The sequence below is a fragment of the Quercus robur genome, chromosome 12, assembly GCF_932294415.1.
Source record: "Quercus robur chromosome 12, dhQueRobu3.1, whole genome shotgun sequence".
Taxonomy (NCBI): domain Eukaryota; kingdom Viridiplantae; phylum Streptophyta; class Magnoliopsida; order Fagales; family Fagaceae; genus Quercus; species Quercus robur.
In genome coordinates, this window is record NC_065545.1 from 20,052,233 (window position 1) to 20,072,285 (window position 20,053).

Genomic DNA, 20,053 nt, shown 5'->3' on the forward strand with positions numbered 1-20,053 from the left:
TATGAATGCTCTATTTTATCAAAAATTTTGGCATGTTGTGGGTGATAATGTAGTTCTAGCTCTGTTGGATTTTTTAAATAATGGGAATATGCTACCTAAAATTAATCATACAAACATTTTGCTTATATCTAAAGTTAAAAATCCTACGAAAATGTCTGACTTTAGACCAATAAGCCTGTGTAATGTGATTTATAAAATTATTTCCAAAGTATTGGCCAACAGATTGAAATAGGTACTCCCTCAAATTGTTTCACCCACTCAAAATGCATTTGTATCAAGGAGGTTGATCACAAATAATGTATTGGTGGCCTTTGAGACACTCCATACTATGCATTCAAGAAAAAAGGGGAAGAATGAATCCTTAGCATTGAAGCTAGACTTCAACAAGGCATATGACAGGGTTGAGTGGCATTTTTTGCAGAGTATTATGGAAAAGATGGGATTTCATGTTACTTGGATAGAAAGGGTGATGAGTTGTGTAATGATACCATCCTTTTCTATTCTGGTGAATGGGAAAGCTTATGGCATGATTCACCCATCTAGAGGAATAAGGCAAGGGGATCCTTTATCACCATACTTATTCCTATTGTGTGCAGAGGGTTTCACTACATTGCTGGACCAAGTAGAATAAGAAGGGAGCCTTAAAGGAGTATCCATTTGCAGAGGTGCACCAAAAGTCACTAACCTAATGTTTGCAGATGATTCTTTGCTTTTTTGTGAGGCAACTCAGGCTGAGGGAGAGACTATAGCAAAGATCCTCCAAAGTTATGAAAGAGCTTTAGGGCAAAGCATAAATTTAGAAAAGTCTTCAGCTTATTTCAGTAGCAATACTTCAGACAGCCAGAAACAACTGATCTTGGAGATTTTGGGAGTAAAGGAGGTGAATAGAATTGAAACTTATCTTGGCTTACCAACCTTGGTTGGGAGGGCTAAGTATCACACTTTTTCATATTTGAAGGACAGAATATGGAAGAAGCTTCAAGGTTGGAAGGGCTTGATGTCGTCAAGAGCTGGTAAAGAAATACTAATCAAGGCTGTGGCACAATCCATAACTACATATACAATGAGTGTGTTTCAACTCCCATTGAAATTATGTGATAAATTGGATGCTTTGTGTGCAAAGTTTTGGTAGGATCAGATGGGGAATGAACGAAAAATTCATTGGAAGAGTTGGGATAAATTGACGGCTTCAAAAAAAGAGGGAGGAATGAGGTTCGGAGATTTAAGAGCTTTTAATCTAGCTATATTAGCCAAGCAAGGGTGGAGAATGGTTCAATGCAATAATTCTTTGCTTTATAAATGTTTCAAAGCAAGGTATTTTCCTTGGTCATCGTTCCTTGATGCTAAAGTCTCACCAAACTGCTCATATGTATGGAGAAGCATGATGGCTGCACAACCCATTCTATTATCTGGACATTGTTGGAGGGTGGGAAGTGGTCTCTTAATTAATGTTCTCAAAGATAGGAGGATTCCCAACTATCCAACAAATAGAATTTTACATCTGATTCACGAAGATGCAGAAGGAATGATGGTTGCTGGTTTGATCAATCGGATTTACATATTTGGAGGAATGAGGAAGTTATGGCTAATTTTCACAGGGAGGAGGCAGAAGCTATTTGTCAAATTCCATTGAGCCGAAGGGATGTGAATGATGATATAATTTGGCTGTAGAATTCAAAGGGGTTGTTCACAGTTAAGTCAGCTTATCATGAGGCTAGGAAGCTTCTAATTGATGGCAATCGGGTAGGAACTTCAAGGGGATGTGCGCAAAGGAAGTTGTGGACTGCAATATGGAAGCTTACACTACCAAACAAAATTAAAATAAGTGGATGGTGAGCCTGTCATGCTATATTGCCTACTGCAGAGAATCTGACCAGAAGGAAGGTTGTTTTGGAAAGAAATTGTCCTTTATGTATGAAAGAGGTGGAAACAACGGTTAATGCCTTGTGGGATTGTGCCGCGATTCAGGATATTTAGGCTGGCAGCATCAGAAAATTGCAGAAATGGAGTGTACACGGGCAGACTGATATGAAGCAGTTGATGGCAGAGTTGTTCGAGCACCTAACGCCAGATGAAATGGATCTGTTTTGGGCTCAAGCATGGCTCATATGGAATCAGAGAAACTGTGTGGTGCATGGTGGCAAGTTGAAGGATTCGAGCAACCTAAATAAGAGAGTAGAGGAGCTTGTTGATGAATTTAAATTGGCCTAAGATCATTTAGCTATTCAGACTAGGCAGCAACTCAGTGGGGATGTTTGGCAACCTCCATCACCAGCGGAGTACAAGTTAAATTTTGATGCAGCAATTTTTTCGGGCTTGGACAGATTTGGTTATGGTGTTATAATTCGAAATGATAAGGGTGAAGTCACGGCTGCTATGACTGCTAGTGGACCAAAGGTGAATATAAGTGATGAGGCTGAATAGCTGGCATGTCGAAGAGTTATTGAATTTGCTCTGGATGTTGGGTTCTCAAGGTTGATAATTGAGGGAGATAATAGCAATGTAATCCAAGCCATTTCTTCTCCTTTGGAAAATTCTTCACTATTTGGGAATGTTGTTAATGACATTAAGCATTTGGTTTGGGGGTTACAGTGGTCTAGAGTTTGCTGTGTTAGGAGAGGAGCAAATAAAGTGGCACATATGTTAGCTCAATATGCTAGGAGTACTTTAGATGAGGATTTGTATTGGATGGAGGATTCTCCCCCACCAGTTTTAGAAGTCTTGTATCATGATTCTTTATCAATTTGAATGAATGAAATTTTTCCCCTTCAAAAAAAAAAAAAAAAAAAATCTTTTATCAATAATCCATAAAAGAACCACATTGTGGCACATATTGTCAAGAAAAACGACAATGAAAACGGTATGTATTCAACGCACTTTGTTTTTATAACTTTCCTCCGAAAAAACACACAAATTAAAAACAATAAACTATAAATTATAAATCACAAAGGAGTCACAAAAACACAAACCAAGAATAGTGCACAAATCAAGTCTACTATCATGAGCTTCAAATGGCTATATCGAACTAGGGTTGTGCCGAGTATAATCAAGCCAAGCAACTTTGTTAGGCCAAAATGGCAAAATACCCCTTTCGCCAAAAGTTCTAGCAAAATGCTCCTATTCTAAAACTATCTAGCAAAATGCTACTGTTTTGAAACTTGATTTTCTAAAAATCGAATTTTAGCAAGGAACTCGATTTCCTTGAAAAATTTCAAATGGAACTCGAGTTCCATAATATATATATATATATATATATATTTTAAGTTTGATTGCCTATAACTCGATTTTCTACAAATCGAGTTTTACATTGAAACTCGATTTTTAGAAAATCGAGTTTCAAAACAAGGACATATCACTAGATAGTTTCAAAACATGAACATTTTGCTGGAACTTTTGGGCGAAAGGGGTATTTTGCCATTTTTGCCAACTTTTTGTTGTATAAATTTGTAGTCAAAAAAACAAATCATACATTATCAACTTATAATACAAACAATAATGAGTGTAATTATGAAAACACGCTAGATACAACTAAAAACGTAAGAAATAGTGTACAAATTTAAAAATTAGGTAAGAAATATTACCCTAATGTTATATATATATATATATATATATAATTGTAACAAAATCAACTATTGCAATAACTCTAATGCTATTGCAACAATTTTTTTCATTGTAATAAACTTTTTTTTTTCTTGTAGTGAAAGTTTAGCTATGCGCCAATGAGGTTGAAAACAAAAGCAAGAGTGGATGCTACGTGTAAAGAGTGAAGTGCATGGCTTACATTGCAAGGTGGAAGCATATATATATATATATATATATATACATCAATGTATCTTAATTCTCATATAATATCTTAATTCTTAAATCTTTTCTATTTCTATCTCTATTCTCATCGACCTATATCTATTCTCTCGAAAGCAAAAGCACGAGTGGATGCCATGATGTAAAGAGTGAAGTGCATGGCTTACATTGGAAGGTGGAAGCATATATATATATATATATATATATAAAGATATATTAATGTACCTTAATTCTTATATAATATCTTAATTTTTAAATATTTTCTATTTCTATCTCTATTCACATCAACCTATATTTATTCTTATATAATATATACATCGACGTATCTTAATTTTCATCTACCCAAGAAGCTTTTGTGTAGGTTGCTCTATTCACATCAACCTATATTTATTCTCATATGATATATACATCGACGTATCTTAATTTTCATCTACCCAAGAAGCTTTTGTGGAGGTTGCAATAAAGGCTAGAGACCTTGGTTTTAGACAGATTTTGGTTCTCACATATTGCAAAAGAATAGAAAGTGTTTGCAATAAGAAAATTTGACCAAGCTGGCGTGAACAAACCATGTTGATTGATTGTAGATACCATATTTTGTCTGCCCTTAATTGCGTGCAGGACTCCGAAAATTCCAAAAATATTAACTTTCTTCTATGGGGCCACGGAAACATCTAAATTGACGTGGCGCAACCCGTTCGGGTATTGGAGCACTGAAAGTGCCATTTCAGGTCAAATTGACCAAAATGCCCCTAGTCAACCCTAGGTTGACCGAAAGTCAAAACTGGTCAAAATCATTCTAAAACAACATTTTTCATGTTTCTACATCAAACCCTAATTTTGATCCAACCATCAAAACGGGTTAAGACCAACATCATTGCAAAGATTATTGAATTTCCTTTCCAACGACTATTCATGGGTTGAAATTGGAGTTAAAACGGTTGAGATATCCTAAAAACCGTGCAAAGTGCGTCAGCTTGCTTCTCGAGGCCATAACTTTTGATTCGATTGTTGGGTTTCCAATTTCTTTAGTGTTCTAAAAACTACACATCCAAACCTTTACAGGGACACTAAGATCAGCCCAATCCAAGTCCAGGAAGGCCTTCATCAATCCCTTCCATGTCGGCAGTCACTTAGTCACTTTTTTAATATAAATACCCCTAGGCCCCCATCAGATCAAAAAAGGAACAAAATTGGGCAATTTGGAGCATTTTTCTAGGTAAATTTTCTCTCTTTTCCCCTCTAAATTCTCTCCTAAATGCATCAAAAAACTTTTGATTTCTCTCTTTTCTCAACAATCAAGAGGTAGTGTTCTTACACTCCTTTTCCTCTCCTTGGTCTTAGGACCTTGGATTTAAGGTTTTAAGGGTGTAGATGTAGCTTTTTAGCTACAATCTACACCGTTTACTTTATCTTTCTTTATAGCATGTCTATTTGCTTTCTATAGTATATTTTTGCTTTATCTTGCTTCCTAGCATGTTTTATAGCATTTTTAGCATGTTTCCTTACTTTTTGCCATATTTTACCGCTTTGATGATGCTGGCCTAACCTTCTTGGGTTAGGATATGCCTAAATATTGTGTTTGTGCTTAGATCCATATGCCTTGGTGTTTTTTGCCATGTTTATGCCTAGATCTACTTGTTTATGTGCTCTTTGTCATGCTTATGCCTAGATCTACATGTTTATGTGCTCCTTGCCATGCTTATGCTTAGATCTATATCTTTGTGTGCTCCGTGCCATTTTCATGTGTCTAGATCTACATGTTGGTTGCTATGCCATGTGCTTCTATAGCCTTTTTATCTTTTTTTTCTTTTTTTTTTTCATGTGTTTTGGCCCTTTAGGTAGGGTGTAGATCTAGATCTTGTGGTCAGGCCTACATCGATACACCTAGGCCTATATCAAAGGGTTTGGATAATTTCCTTTATGCATGTCTTTATCTCCATGTTTGCCTGTCTAGATCTAGGCTTTTCCATGCTTTGTGCCGTCTGTGGGCTTGTGCTTGTTGGTCTTTGAGGCCACTTGCTTTTGTGGTTGCAACCGTCCCTTTTGCAGATTGTTTGGGTGTGACCACTCGTGAGATACACCTCTGTGGTGTCGGTTTGCTTGATGCTCTCCACTCTATGCGATGTTTTGCTTGCCTTGCTTGCTTTGTGCCATCCATTTGGCTTTCTTTGCTTCTTTGCATTTTTGCACGCTTGCCTACATGTTCATGCATGAGTCTGTGTGTCGTTTATACTCCAATCTCATGGAACTATGGACACCCAATCCAAACCTACATTTATCCTCCTAGTACACCCCTTTTTGTTTGATAACATGTTTGTTTGCCCTCGTTTGACTCTCTCTTTGATAGTTTGTCTTTTAGCATACTTTCCTTCTAATTGTTTCTTTGCTTGTCTGCTGGCTTGTTTCCTTTGTCATTGAATGTACACACTTGGAGCATGGACACTTGGAGCAGGGGTGCGACGTCCTAGGTGCAAGCAAAAAGAGTAAGGATGCAAGCAAGAAGACGCAAGCCCACAAAGGGAAATGCTTAGTAGATTAGGAGGCCTAGCCACTCCTAAGTGGTTTTCTTTCCTTCTCTCTCTTAACCTCTTCTCTAGAGCATGTATTAGGGTTCCCCTCCATGTACCCTATTTACTTTTCCTGCTCTTTGTTTGGGCCACGTTCTCTGGGTATGGCAATGTCTGTTTTACATTTCCTGTACCTTGTTGGGCCATACCATTGGAACGTTGGCAATGTTTGTTTTACTTTCTTGCTCTGTGTGATAGTATTGTGCATGATGTATGTATATATATGCTTGCGTGTGTGTGGGTGAATGACCCTCTTTAGTCATGAGAGCTCTTAACCTTGTGGCATGAGGATGTACTCAAGGCATTTACTGCAAGTGCATATTCATGTTATATTGTCTGCACAATCATCGCCATCTACACAATCATCATAGTGTGACCGTCCCAATCCATGTCACCAAAGTGACATCGGTTTCCCCGTGTATGTGACACGTATCAATGTGCTTAATGCTTTGAGGGGCTCTGACTCGTCCTAGCATGAGCATGTTGGCACGCGTTGTATACACAAGTATGAAACCCTGTCAGTGTGCCATAGCGCACCAAACGTGAAACTCTGCAGGATTTTTGCTTTGAAAATGGGGCATCCCCATTGCCATATTCTCACGGCAAAAGCTTGGTGAGGATAGTGTTTTGTGTGCTATGATGCACTTAAGGCGAAGCACTGCCAGATTTCCGCCACAAAAATAAGGCAAAATGCTACCGGATTTTGGCCTTGGAAATTTGGCAACGATTCCAAACACACTAGGAAAGCATTGATCGAGACCACATCCTTTCTGAATCCAAACCTTAAAGCCCAATTCGCTTAAAGCCGGGCCAATAGTTCGTTTGCAACTGTCATTGTCTAAAAATTAAGATTTTACCAAAACAAAGGACTGTCTACGGACAGGTGTTGTGGGGTGCCTAACACCTTTTCCTACACGTAACCAGACTTCCAAACTTAAGAATCAAGATTTTTTACCCATCCATATTAGATTAGGAAAAATGACATTTTTCTTAGCCTAGGATCGGTAATAAAATCAAATAGAGTCAGGTGACCAATCACACTTTAGAAAAAACCCAATGATTGGTGGCGACTTCATTTACTCTTGGTAATTTCCTTAAAATTGACTCATATTCTAGTCACACATCCAAGGTACAACCTTCCTCCACAACACCCGAACTCCGAGCTTCATATGCACGTGCATATCCTTCCAAAGAGAACTACGCGAGTGTCGTTGTGATGGGAGGTCGAACCGCCACGAGGCATCGACACTGACTTTCATTATCTCACTCAACATGGTATAACCATGTACACTGTTTTGGTTCCTAAGTTTGTTTTGTGTAATTAGACTTAGCCTATCTAGGACTCCATTGCATCAGTGCTGGATATGTCCAGCTGTCCTATAATGCTACTTTTTCTATGTTTTATCAATGGTGTAAAACAAAAGAGGCCCATTTTCTTTTTCAGTTAGTTCAATATACTATCACTATTGCAATAATAATTTTTGTTGCAATAGGCTATTAATTCGAAATTTTCGTTGCTATAAGTGATATCAATTTATTGAAACAATATCTTCATTTTAAGTTATTGAAACAATTTTTTCTAATGTATTAAAATTTCTATTGCAACTAAAAATTATAAGTTATTGCAACTTATTACTGTTGATGCAATAATTTAACACTGTTGTGAATCTCTATGGTCAAGCCCAAGGGAGAGGCTTCTAAGAGGGTTACAATTTCCATTGGAGACCAATTTGGAGGTAAATACTTTCTCTCCTTTATTTATTTATTTTTTAATAACAACTTAATTCCTAGTTTTTTTTGGATTCCAAAATATTCACCCATTTTATGTGGATGTTGTTAAAATTTAAGAGGTCTTTCATGTTCTCTTTAAAAAAAAAAAAAAAAAAATTATTTTGATTTCAATGAACATTTTTATTCTTAACTTTCTCCTAAACTACTAGAGGTCTAGAGGGTATTAAATGTGCTTTGGTTATTTGAAAGGGGTGTGAATCTTAATGTTGCTTGCAAATATTACTCACCCCAATTGGCTTTGCATTGGGGATTTCAATCAGATTCTAAATAGGGATGATAAGTTTTCCTTTAATGAGGGTAGGATTATAGGGTCTGAATCTTTTAATCAATTGATTTCTGACCTGGAATTATGTGAATTGGCTGCCTTTGGCCAAAAGATTCACTTGGATGAATAACAGAGAGGATGATGACTTTGTAATGGAGAGGCTAGATAGAGCATTTGCTACTGTGGATTGGATTCATACCTACCCTTCTTATGCTCTATAGAATTTGCCTATCATACATTCTGATCATGGACCAATAATGCTTGATTTTGAGCTCAGGTTACCCTTTCATCATAGACCTTTTCATTTTGAACGCATGTGGCTCACTTATCCCTTATGCAAGCATGTGGTCCAACAAGCTTGGAATTTTCGCACTAATGGATCTAGAGCTACCTAACTTAGGAAAAAATTTTACAAGGTTAGGAAAGAATTTCTTGTCTGGAATATGGAGGTTTTTGGTAAGGTTGATCGTGAAATTCACAAGAAGCAAATACAACTTCAAGAAATGCAAAATTCCATTCTATTTGTGGATGATGTGAGAAAGGAAAAGATTATTAGGGAGGAGTTGGAAGTCCTAATGCACTGAGAAGAATTGATGTGGGCACAAAAGGCAAGGAGTGATTGGATTGTCCTAGGGGATAGAAACACAAGGTGCTTCCAAATTGTGGTCAAACAAAGAAGGGCGAGAAGTAGAATTTTGAACCTTAAAACAGTTCAAGGAGACTTTACGGATAACCCAGTTGAAATTGAAAACACTTTGGTAAACCACTTCAAGCAATATTATGAAGGTCCTACTCTTGGAGACTTTGATTCCATTCTTGAAGAGATCAGGATATTACCAATTCCTCAGCTCTCTGATCAATAGTGTGCTCTCCTAAACAGACCTGTCACTGATGAAGAAATTAAGCACTGTGTTTCAAATTGGAGCTCACAAAGCCCCTGGCCCTGATGGCATTCCTGCTTTCTTCTACCAAAACTTTTGGTGCACTATTAAGACTGATGTTCTCCATGCTGTCCATGCTTTCTTTCACTCAGGTATCAGGAGGTCTTTAATCAGCACCCTACTCCTATGACTCAGCCTGCAGACTATAACCATACAGTCCAACGCTTTGGTGGCCCCTAGCAGCTAGTCATCCTAATTGCTAGAGCAAGAAGAAGGAGAACCAAAAGGAGTGGATTTGCCTATGAAGCTAAAGACTTGCAAGGGAACCTCATTTTTTCTGGTGTTTCAAGTTGTGTTGTAGCACAAGTAACCCAAGCAATACAAGAAGCAGTGGTGGAAGCAGCTATTAAAGCTAGGAACCTTGGATATGCCTGTATTCTATTTTTGAGTGATAGCAAGAGAACAGTTCAAGTTATGAACAAGGCTCGATCTCCTAGCTGGCAGGAACAGAATATGATGGCAATTCTTTTGCACTTATACTAGAATGGACTGATGTTTCATTCTTGTTTTGTTCCCAAGGTTGTAGTTTGTAATGTATATAATCTAGCAAATATAGCAGCTTATATGCCAATCCACCACAGTTGGGTTACCCCAACCACTTTGTAAAACTCTGTATTCTCTTAATGGTATAAAAAAAAAATGTTGCTTGCAAATGTTAAGTAGTTTTTAAGAGATATTAATTCATATTTAGCTCTTAAGAACTATAATTATTGATAGGAAAACAATGTCTTAAGTGCATGGAACTGGAACACCTAAGCATTATTCATTAGCAACATTAAATGCTTAAACTCCTGTAATGCTACCCATAATCTTCCAATGATGAACACATGAATGCTAATTTTTAAAAGGCAAAGCAGCTGCCTTTCCTATTACAGAAAATAAATATTTCTATTACTCTCTAATTACATGCCACATTCTAAAATTTTTCCTTGATGAAACTATATTGTTGCATCAGCTTCATTTAAGTGGAGGCTATTGTTTTTATTATTTTCATCACACCTTTTTTTTTTTATAGGAAATTGTGAAAGATTTCATTGAAATCCAAAATTGAATTACAACAAAAGAAGTAGAGCTTAAAACATAACATTAGGCACAAACATCATCTATGGTGAGATGGTGTACAAAGGGTGGGCAGACCCCCAATTCCAAACTTGTGTCTCCTCACTTCTTCTTGCACATTGGGCAAGCTCATGCGCTACTTTGTTGTAGTCCCTTTTCAGATGTTTGATTTTCCAGCTTCTAAAGGACTTGAGTAGATAGCCAATGCCTTGATACAAATGGCCAAGATAGCCATCTGAACCACCTGCTTCTATGCCTTGAACAACTGCAATTGCATCAATTTCAATGATGATTTGGGGCAGCTCCATTTCTCGGGCTAGGAGGATGCCACACTCAACAACTATAGTCTCCACTTCTAACATTGAAAAGTGGCCTGATAGATATTTAGAGTTAGCTACTACAATCCTTCTTTTAAAATCTCTAATAATTACTCCCACGCTAGAATTCCTTCCATCCTTCGAGGTGGCCCCATCCACATTGATTTTGAAAAAACCAACTGGTGGAACAACCCATTTACTGGTCTCGCAGGGCCGGTTATGGCTCATGTCTGCATTAGCTCTATTGAAATCCTGATGGAGCTTCTTAGCAAAATTTCATATCTGATTTAGGAGTTGACATGTGGATTCAAAAACAATTTGATTCCTATTGTACCATATAGACCAGGCAGTCACACAAAAAATCTCAAGGTCCATGGGTGTCCCTTTAGCAAGAACTTCCAAAGCTATGTCAGAAAAATTTGACCAATTTTCCAGGCTATCCACTAGGCAATCCATCCAGTAGCTCCACAATTTTCTAACTAAGTCACAACTAACCAAGGAATGAGAAATAGTCTCAAGCTCTCTTCCACAGCACGGGCAGACTTCATCTACTATAATTCCTCTTTTTTTTTTCTTTTTTTTCTTTTTTCTTTTTTTAAGTTTATCAATGTTGGCAAGCCATTCATATATGCTCTCTAGGTGAATATTTTAGTCTTTGCTGGGATGTTTAAATGCCACATCCTTTTCTAGAGTGGGGTTTTATAGTCTCCTATAGAGCATTCCCCCTGTTCCTCTTTTTCTATTAATTTAGTAGCAATATAATAGGCACACTTCACAGTAAACACCCCTCTGTTATTACCAGCCCAAATAATTTTATCATCTGGGAGATTATAGCTTAGAGGGATATTGAGAATTATAGTTTCTTCAAAGGGAAGGAATAAAACAATGTCGATATTCCATCTTCTGGATTCTTTATTAATGAGGGCTGATATCATTGGGAATTGTCAAAGAGCCTGGGAGGAGAAATTACCTTGTATATTGTGGGGTAGGCAGCCATTTGTCCTCCTAAATGTGGATTAAATTTCCATTCCTCACTCTCCATCGCATTCCTCTTCTAATCACCTCTAATCCATTCATGATGCTCCTTCATGCATACGAGGGGCTGAAGTCGAGTTTAGCTTTGAGAACATCCTCATGTGGATAGTGTCTAGCCCTATAGATTTGAGCCACCAGAGATTTGGGATTCATTAAAAGTCTCCACCCTTGCTTGGCTAACATAGCGAGATTAAAAGCTTGGAGGTTTCGAAAGCCCATTCCACATCTTAGTTTTGACTTACACATTTTCTTCCAACCCATCCACGCAATTTTTGACTCCTAATTGTGCTGTCCCCACTAAAATTTTCTCATCATCCCTTCCATCTCCTCACATAGGCTTTTTGGGAGCTAGAAGTAGCTCATAGTATGGATGGGGATTGCTTGGGCTACTGCTTTTATGTGAATTTTCCTGCCACCCATTGATAACATCTTTTCCTTCCACCCCAACAAATTTTTCCCCACTCTCTCCTTAATCTCAGCAAAGACTTCTATATTTGACTTGCCAATAATGGAAGGGAGGCCGAGATATTTGCTATGCTGAGTGTCATGCATAGGCCCAAGTACGTTCAACACTTCATTCTTCGTCTCTTCGGTTGTATTATTACTGAAGAAAACTGATGATTTGTTAGCATTTATTTTCTGGCTTGATGTAGCTTTGTAAAGCTAGAGAATTTCAATGAGCTTTTGACATTCCTAGCTATTTGCTTTACAGAACAAGAGGCTGTCATTTGCAAAGAAAAGGTGGGTGACCATCGGACAGCCTCTACAAATAGTTATGCCATTCAAAGATTGATTCCTAGTAGCTTCATTAATAAGGGAAGAGAACCCATATGTACACAACAAAAAGAGATAGGAGGACAGGGGGTCACCTTGACAAAGGCCCTAAGTAAGGATTATATTGCCATGAGCAACACCATTTATTAGAATAGAATATGACACTGTGGTAATACAATGCATGACAAGACTAATCCATCTTTCATGGAAACCTATTCTCTCCATAACTTGTTCAATAAAGCCCTATTCAATCCTATTGTATGCTTTGCTCATATCTAATTTAATAGCTATGTAACTATCTTTGCCGTCTCTCTTATGGTCAAGGTGGTGCATGAGCTCAAAGGCAACAAGAACATTGTCAGTAATAAGCCTTTCAGAAAGGAATGCACTCTAATTTTCAGAAATAATGTGAGGTAAGATCATTTTAAGGCGATTAGCTAGCACTTTTGATATAAGCTTATAAACAACATTGCTTAGACTTACGGGTCTAAACTCTGTCATTCTAGATGGATTTTTTGTTTTTGGAATCAGAGTAATATTAGTTTTGTTAATTTTTGCTATAGACATGTTTGAGTTTAGCACATTTAAGACCATGCCAGAAACATCATTACCTACAACATCCCAATATTTTTGAAAGAAAATAGTTGACATACCATTGGGGCCAGGAGCTTTGGTTGGATGCATTTGCTTTAAGGCAACATCAACTTCTTCCCTGGTGAACTCCCTGATTAAGTTATGGTTTATATCTTCAGTGACTCTAGTAGAGATTGAGCTGGTAACCTTAGAGATGCTGCTTAGGTTGGATGTGGTGTAAGCTTTTCAAGATAGGAAATATCAACTTCTACAATGGCTCTAGGGGACTTACACTAGTTTCCATCCTCATCCCTGATTTTAGGCTCCATTTGGTTGGGGTGAAAATGGGAGGGATGGAAAAGGAGGAGAGGAAATAGGGAAGAAAATATTGTTTTCCCTTGTTTGGTTAGGAGAGAAAACAAGAGGGAAAGAAAACATTGTAGAAAAAAATCACTCCGAGCCCACAAATATTTATCCTTCCGATTTGGGAGGAAAACTGAGAAAAGATAAACCAAGTATAGAATTACACAAATACCCTTAAAAGTTGCTATCCAAATCAAGGGAGTCATTATTACTATTGCATTTGGGTATAGAAAAAATTATTAATGTGTTTTGTTTTTTCTAAGCCTGGCTCAATGGGTAGAGAGGATGAAAGTGAAACCCAGTGAACATGTGTTTTGTTTTGTTTTGTTTTTTGTTTTTAATGAAACCCAGTCTACATATTTTATTTTTTATTTTGTATTTAGGTTTTTTTTATATAAAAAATAATTTGTGTAATTGAAAAAAAAGTAGAGTTAATACTTATAAATGTATTTAATATACTTGAAAGGAAATATAATAAAAAATTATAATGATTTAATAGTTTTATATAGTAGGGGCATGAGAGTAAATTTATTTGAATTACATTTTCCATCCTTCCATTTTTCTTCTCAAACAAACAAATGAGTTTTTCATCTTTCCATTTTCTATCCTCCCAACCAAACACATATGAGAGAAAACTAAATCTTTTCCATCCTCCCCTTTTCTATCCCTTCCTCATTTATTATCCTCTCACTTTTCCATCCCTCCAATCAAACAGACCCTTAGAGATGATGTTTTTCTTTTTCCTCTCTAATGCCTTGGAATGGAAGTACTTTGTGTTACGATCTCCCAAACTCAACCATTGAACTTTGGATCGTTGGTGCCACATGATTTCCTGACTATTTAAGAGGTCATTTTTACCACCCAAACTTCCATTATGGTCCCTAAGAACCAGCTCATTGAGAGTCTTTCTGTTGTTATGAATTTGTCTTGGGACTTGTTCAAAAGCAGCCTTATTCCACATTGCAAGATTGGAAGCACATTGCTTGAGGCTCATAGCAATTCCATTAGGAGTATTCAGCTTTGTACACTCATCCTAGGCCACCTTGATAATATTTTTACACTCCTCTCTCTTAGTCCACATTGCTTTAAAATGGAACCTTCGCCTTTTAGGTGGCTGTAGAAGAATAGTGTCAAAGACCAATAAGACACAGTGGTTTGATGTAGAGTCAACCAGATGGTGAAATCTTATGTCTTTATAGTGATCAATCCACTCAGGTGTGGTAAGAGCACGATCCAAGCTTAGATACACTTTATCATCCCCTTCTTGCATATTACACCAAGTATAGTCAGGATTGTAGTACCCTAGGTCCTTGAAGCCACATTGATGAATAACAACCCGAAAGTCATCCATTTGCCTCTGCGATCTCCTAACTCCCCCCAAGTTTTCCTCCATAGATACAATTTCGTTGAAGTCCCCAAAACACATCCAGGGAAGTGTGAACTTTATGTTTAGAGCCTAAAGTAGATCCCAAGATTCCTTTCTCCGGTGTGTTTCAGGTTGGCCATAGAACCCGATAATGCGCCATTTAAATCTCGATGAGGGATCAGTGACAATCGCATCTATATGGTTAGCCGAGTAACCCTGAACTTCCACCGTAATGTCTTTTTTCCAGAGTAATGCTAACCCTCCACTTCTTCTTAAGCTTGGTATGATTAAGCCATTAGTGAAGCCTGACTTTTCTTTCTCTTTCTCCATAGTCTTTTTCTTCAATTTTGTCTCCGTTAAGAAGACGATTTTGGGATCCCATTGTTGCAAAAATTCGTGCAACACTCTAACTATTCGAGGGTCCCCAAGCCCTCAACAGTTCCATCCAAGGGCGATCATGGCTCTTGGCGGTGCTGCAAAGCAACGATCGCCGTTTTATCATAGGGGAAAATATCATCAGAAGCTTGCTTTTCATAAACACGTTTCAAAGCTTTTCCTTCAGAGACAATATGAGTTTCAATATTTTCAGTTCTCTTTTTGCCAACCACCGGATCTAGTACATTTGTGCCCTTTTTTCCTTTGTCTGGGCCTTGTTTTGGGCCCTCAGATGTCCCACAATTTTTTACTTCTATTTTGGGTTTATTGGGTTGGTCACCTCTTGATCTTCCTTATCGAGCACAAGTGGCTTAATTACCTGTAGCTGACTGGGCATCATTGTTCCTTTTGAACAGTTCCCTTACTAAGTCAATTTTAGTTACCTTTTGCTTGTCACATACTTCATGGTCTAACACCGTATCTTACCCCGAAATCTCCAAATTTGTCCCATCTGCTTAGTTTATTCGGCACCATCTGATGTGATGTATCTATTTCCATTTCTGCTACCAAGGCATTTCCACTAGCTAGGTTGTAACTACCGTTTAGACCTTCGTTCCTTTCGCCCTCTGATCAGTGGCGACGCCACATACAAGTCAGGGTGTTCGCAGGAACACCCTGACCTGAAAAAAATAAAAATAAAAAATTTTATATTTAATCTGTTTAAGGAACACCCTCAAATTTAAAAAAAAAAAAAAAAAAAAAATTATTTGTTCTACTTTCAAGCAAAAAAAAAAAAAAAAAATTGTAATAGAGCCAAGCCCATGGCGAGCCCAACAGATTATAGAGGTAGCAAACCCACATATTCTCAAAAAAAAAAAAAAAAAAAAAAAAAAAAAAAAAAAAAAAAAAAAAAAAAACCTAATACAGAGAATCAGAAATCAAACCCACGGTCACATCGTTGGCAGAGAAAACCAAACCCCAATACAGTCTATATAGAGCAAAAGCAAAACAAACTCCAATACAGAGGTGTTTATCAAAAAAAAAAAAAAAAACCCAATACAGAGCAAACCAAAACCAAACCCCAATACAGAGCAAAACAAACCTAGTCGCTCGCAACTCACTCGTTGTCATCACTCACCCCTCATCGCAGATCGCTCTACTTCGGTGCTCGGTGATCCCTCCCTCAAGGTATTTATCTCTCTCTCTTTCTCTCTGACTCTCTTTCACTCTCTCACTCTCTATCTCTTTATCTCATTGAAATGAAAACCATGAAATGAAATTAATGAATGAGTCTCTCTCTCTTTATTCTTTAAGAGTCTAACTCAGTAACTCTTTCTCTTTCTTTTGAACTGTGATCTCTGTTTGGCTGGCCAAATCTTTACTCTTTAGCTTTATTAATATTTTGTTTTTTGTCTTTTTGAATTTGGCTTTATCTTATCCGTTGGTGTTGGTCAGTGTGTGTTGGTGTTGGTATTGGTGTTTGTGTTGGACCGTTGGTGAGATATTGATTGTCTTTTAGTGTAATGTGTATTGTGATTTGTGATTGTGAAATTTTCTGATTGGCAGCCGGCTAGTGTGATTGGGGGCATCAGGAGGCTTGTGCTTGTCTGTTGAGTGGGGTAGGGGTAGATGGGCTGATGGGCACATAGGGCCGGGTAAATAATAATTAAAGCAGTGTAATGTGCTGCACATTACACTGCTTTAATTATTGTGTTGCACATGAGATGTGTAATGTCTGGCTCTTTTAGTATAATGTGCACAAGGGGCTAAACAATATAACAAATTAAAGCAGTATAATTAATGACAAACAAATTAAAGCAATATAGTTTATTGTTACGCTAAACAACAATAATTAAAGCAATATAATTAACCAATACATTATAAAAGACAAATAAATTAAATTATGTTAGGCTAAATAATAATTAATAATTTTATAATTAATGAAACAACAATATAACAAATTATAGTTTATAATAGACAAACAAATTAATGAAACAACTAAACAACAATAATTAATAATTTTATTAATATTTTAAATGAACTTATAGTTTATTATTTATTCTTTTGCTAGAATTATGGACAAATATTTGAAAAGAAAACCACGTACCCAAGATTCATCTCCTGTGCAAGATTTATCTTCATCTTCTAAGCAAATTCGAATTGACTTTAACTTAGAAAATCTTCCTTCAAATCCTGGGCTACGAGAAAAGATATCATCTTATCATCCTAATCATCATGATGAAATAAGAAGATATTATTTATAAAAAGGCCCTTGTCAACCTGTTTCACTCTGTGATGAGTACCCTATATCATATTTTTCTGGAAAGCCCCGTCAATTTATATCCAAATGGTATAGATACTGGTTGGAATATAGTGTAGACAAGGATGCCGTATTTTGTTTTTATTGCTACCTATTTGGGTAAGATGTTGGTAAGTAAGGAGGAGGTGATACTTTTGTAACGAAGGGATTCAAACTTTGGAATAAGAAAGAGAAGTTAAATTCCCATGTTGAAGGAGTTAATAGTGCTCATAACCAAGCTATCCAAAAGAGAGAAGATCTATTGAAGGAAAAGCAACACATTCAAAGTGTTTTGGTTAAGCAATCAAATCAAGATAAAATTGAATATCGAGTTCAATTAAATGCAATAGTTGATTGCATACAATTCCTTTTATGCCGGGGATTAGCTTTTCGTGGTCACGATGAATCTCAAGGTTCAAGTGATAAAGGAAATTTCCTTGAGCTTCTACAATTTTTGGGAGATCACAATGAATCTATCAATGAAGTGTTGCAAAAAGTTCTGAAAAATTGCAAGCTTACCCACCCTAATATTCAAAAAGACATTGTGAATGCAATTGCACGTGAAACATCCAAAGCCATCATCAAGGATCTTGACAATGGGTTCTTTTCAATATTAGTTGATGAGTCACGTGATATCTCAGTGAAAGAACAAATGGCCCCCGTTCTTCGTTATGTGAACAAAAAAGGAATTATTAATGAGCGGTTCCTTGGTATCGTACATTTAGCAAGTACCACCGCTTTGTCACTCAAACATGCTATTGAGTGTTTACTTTGTGAACATAATTTGAGTTTATCGAACCTATATGAGCAAGGTTATGACGGGGCTAGTAATATGTAAGATGATATCAATGGTCTCAAAACTTTAATTTTGAAAGAGAATAAGTCACCATTTTATGTCCATTGTTTTGCTCATCAACTTCAATTGACACTTGTTGCTGTTGCTAAAAATCACATTAACATTGCTGAATTTTTTTATGTGGTTAGTAATTTAGTAACTGTTGTTGGAGGCTTTTGTAAGAGACGAGATGCTCTTCGAGATACACAATTTGCCAAAATTAAAGAAGATTTAGAGAATGGTGTACGTAGAAGTGGGCAAGGTTTGAATCAAGAGACAAATCTTAAACGTCCTGGTGATACACGTTGGGGATCATATTATGAGACTATTCTCAACTTGATTTTAATGTTCTCTGCTGTTGTTGATGCACTTGAGATTATTGAAAAAGATGGCATCTCCGACCAAAAAGTTGAAGCTCAATCTATTATGAGGTTAATTCTATCTTTTGAATTTGTCTTTGCTCTACACTTGATGAAAAACATTTTAGGGATCACAAATGAGTTGTCAATAGCATTGCCAAAAAAAAAAAAATCAAGATATAGTAAATGCTATGGATCTTGTTAAAGTGTCTAAGTAATGATTGCAAGTGATGAGAGATGATGAATGGATGTCTTTATTAACTGAAGTGTCTTCATTTTGTACCACACATGATATTCCTATCTTGAACACAGATGAAATATTTGTAGTTAGTGGGAGGCCACGACGCAACACCCAACAAAATACAAATTTACATCATTATCATGTTGAGTTATTCTGCACAGTCATAGATATGCAACTTCAAGAGCTTAATAACCGGTTTTTAGAGGTGAATACCGATTTGCTACTTTGTATGGCTTGTTTGAATCCGAGTAATTCATTTGTGGCTTTTGATAAGGAAAAGTTGATACGTCTAGCAAAGTTCTATCCATTTGATTTTCTTGGGATAGATATCTTGGCACTTGACTCTCAACTGCAGAATTACATTTTTGATATGCGCAACAATGACTTATTTTTAGAGCTTCAAGGAGTTAATGAACTTGCTAATAAGTTAGTGAACATAAGGAAACATGAGACTTATCCATTAGTCTATTTGCTTGTGAAGTTAGCTTTGACCCTTCCTGTTGCTACTGCAACAGTAGAAAGAAGTTTTTCAGCAATGAAATATATAAAAAATGAATTGCACAATCGAATGAGAGATCAGTGGATGAATGATTGCTTGGTTGTGTATATTAAAAAAGATGTAGCTTGTAGCATTGATAATGAGATTATCATGCAACGATTTCAAAATATGAAAACTCGTAGAAGACAATTGTAAACTATATGTATTTGCGTGTTTTTTTATTGTTGTTGTTATCAATATATAAAATTTTCTTTTTATTAGATTTTGTAATTTATGCTTGTTGAGGAACACCGAGGAAAAAATTTCGGGAGTTGCCACTGCCTCTGATTGTATTGACTTCACCGGAATTTCTGCCATCGTCTGAAATTTGAATCTTGAATCATCACTTCCCATGGACTCCCAGCTTTTATTACTTGTTGCTTTTGCTTTCTCACCTCCAAATCTACTGATTCCTCCTACCCTTAACCATTCTCCATATTGTCATTCCAGAGATTGCTTTAAAGGAGTTGCTGCACAGTACCTATCATCATGCCCCAGCTTGCCATAGATGAAATAGAATGTGGGGAGTCTTTCGTACTTGAAGGTGACCCGAC

The 20,053-nt window shown here is 36.8% G+C and overlaps 1 protein-coding gene across 1 annotated transcript; it reads left to right on the forward strand.

Moving 5' to 3' along the window:
- The first annotated feature begins 17,612 nt into the window (after positions 1-17,612).
- On the forward strand, positions 17,613-19,824 carry LOC126708262 (uncharacterized). Its single transcript, XM_050408066.1, has 4 exons — positions 17,613-17,657; positions 17,714-18,360; positions 18,511-18,792; positions 19,722-19,824. The coding sequence occupies exons 1-4, from the start codon at positions 17,613-17,615 to the stop codon at positions 19,822-19,824; spliced, it is 1,077 nt and encodes a 358-aa protein (XP_050264023.1).
- Positions 19,825-20,053: the final 229 nt, after the last annotated feature.

Excerpts from the sequence above, each read along its gene's own strand:
- LOC126708262 (XM_050408066.1), top strand. The coding sequence starts at position 17,613 with ATGCCGTATTTTGTTTTTATTGCTACCTATTTGGGTAAGATGTTG. Across the intron at positions 18,361-18,510 it reads TATGACGGGGCTAGTAATAT|TAATTTAGTAACTGTTGTTG; the intron begins GTAAGATGATAT and ends TTATGTGGTTAG. Across the intron at positions 18,793-19,721 it reads GAAGCTCAATCTATTATGAG|ATTTTGTAATTTATGCTTGT; the intron begins GTTAATTCTATC and ends TCTTTTTATTAG.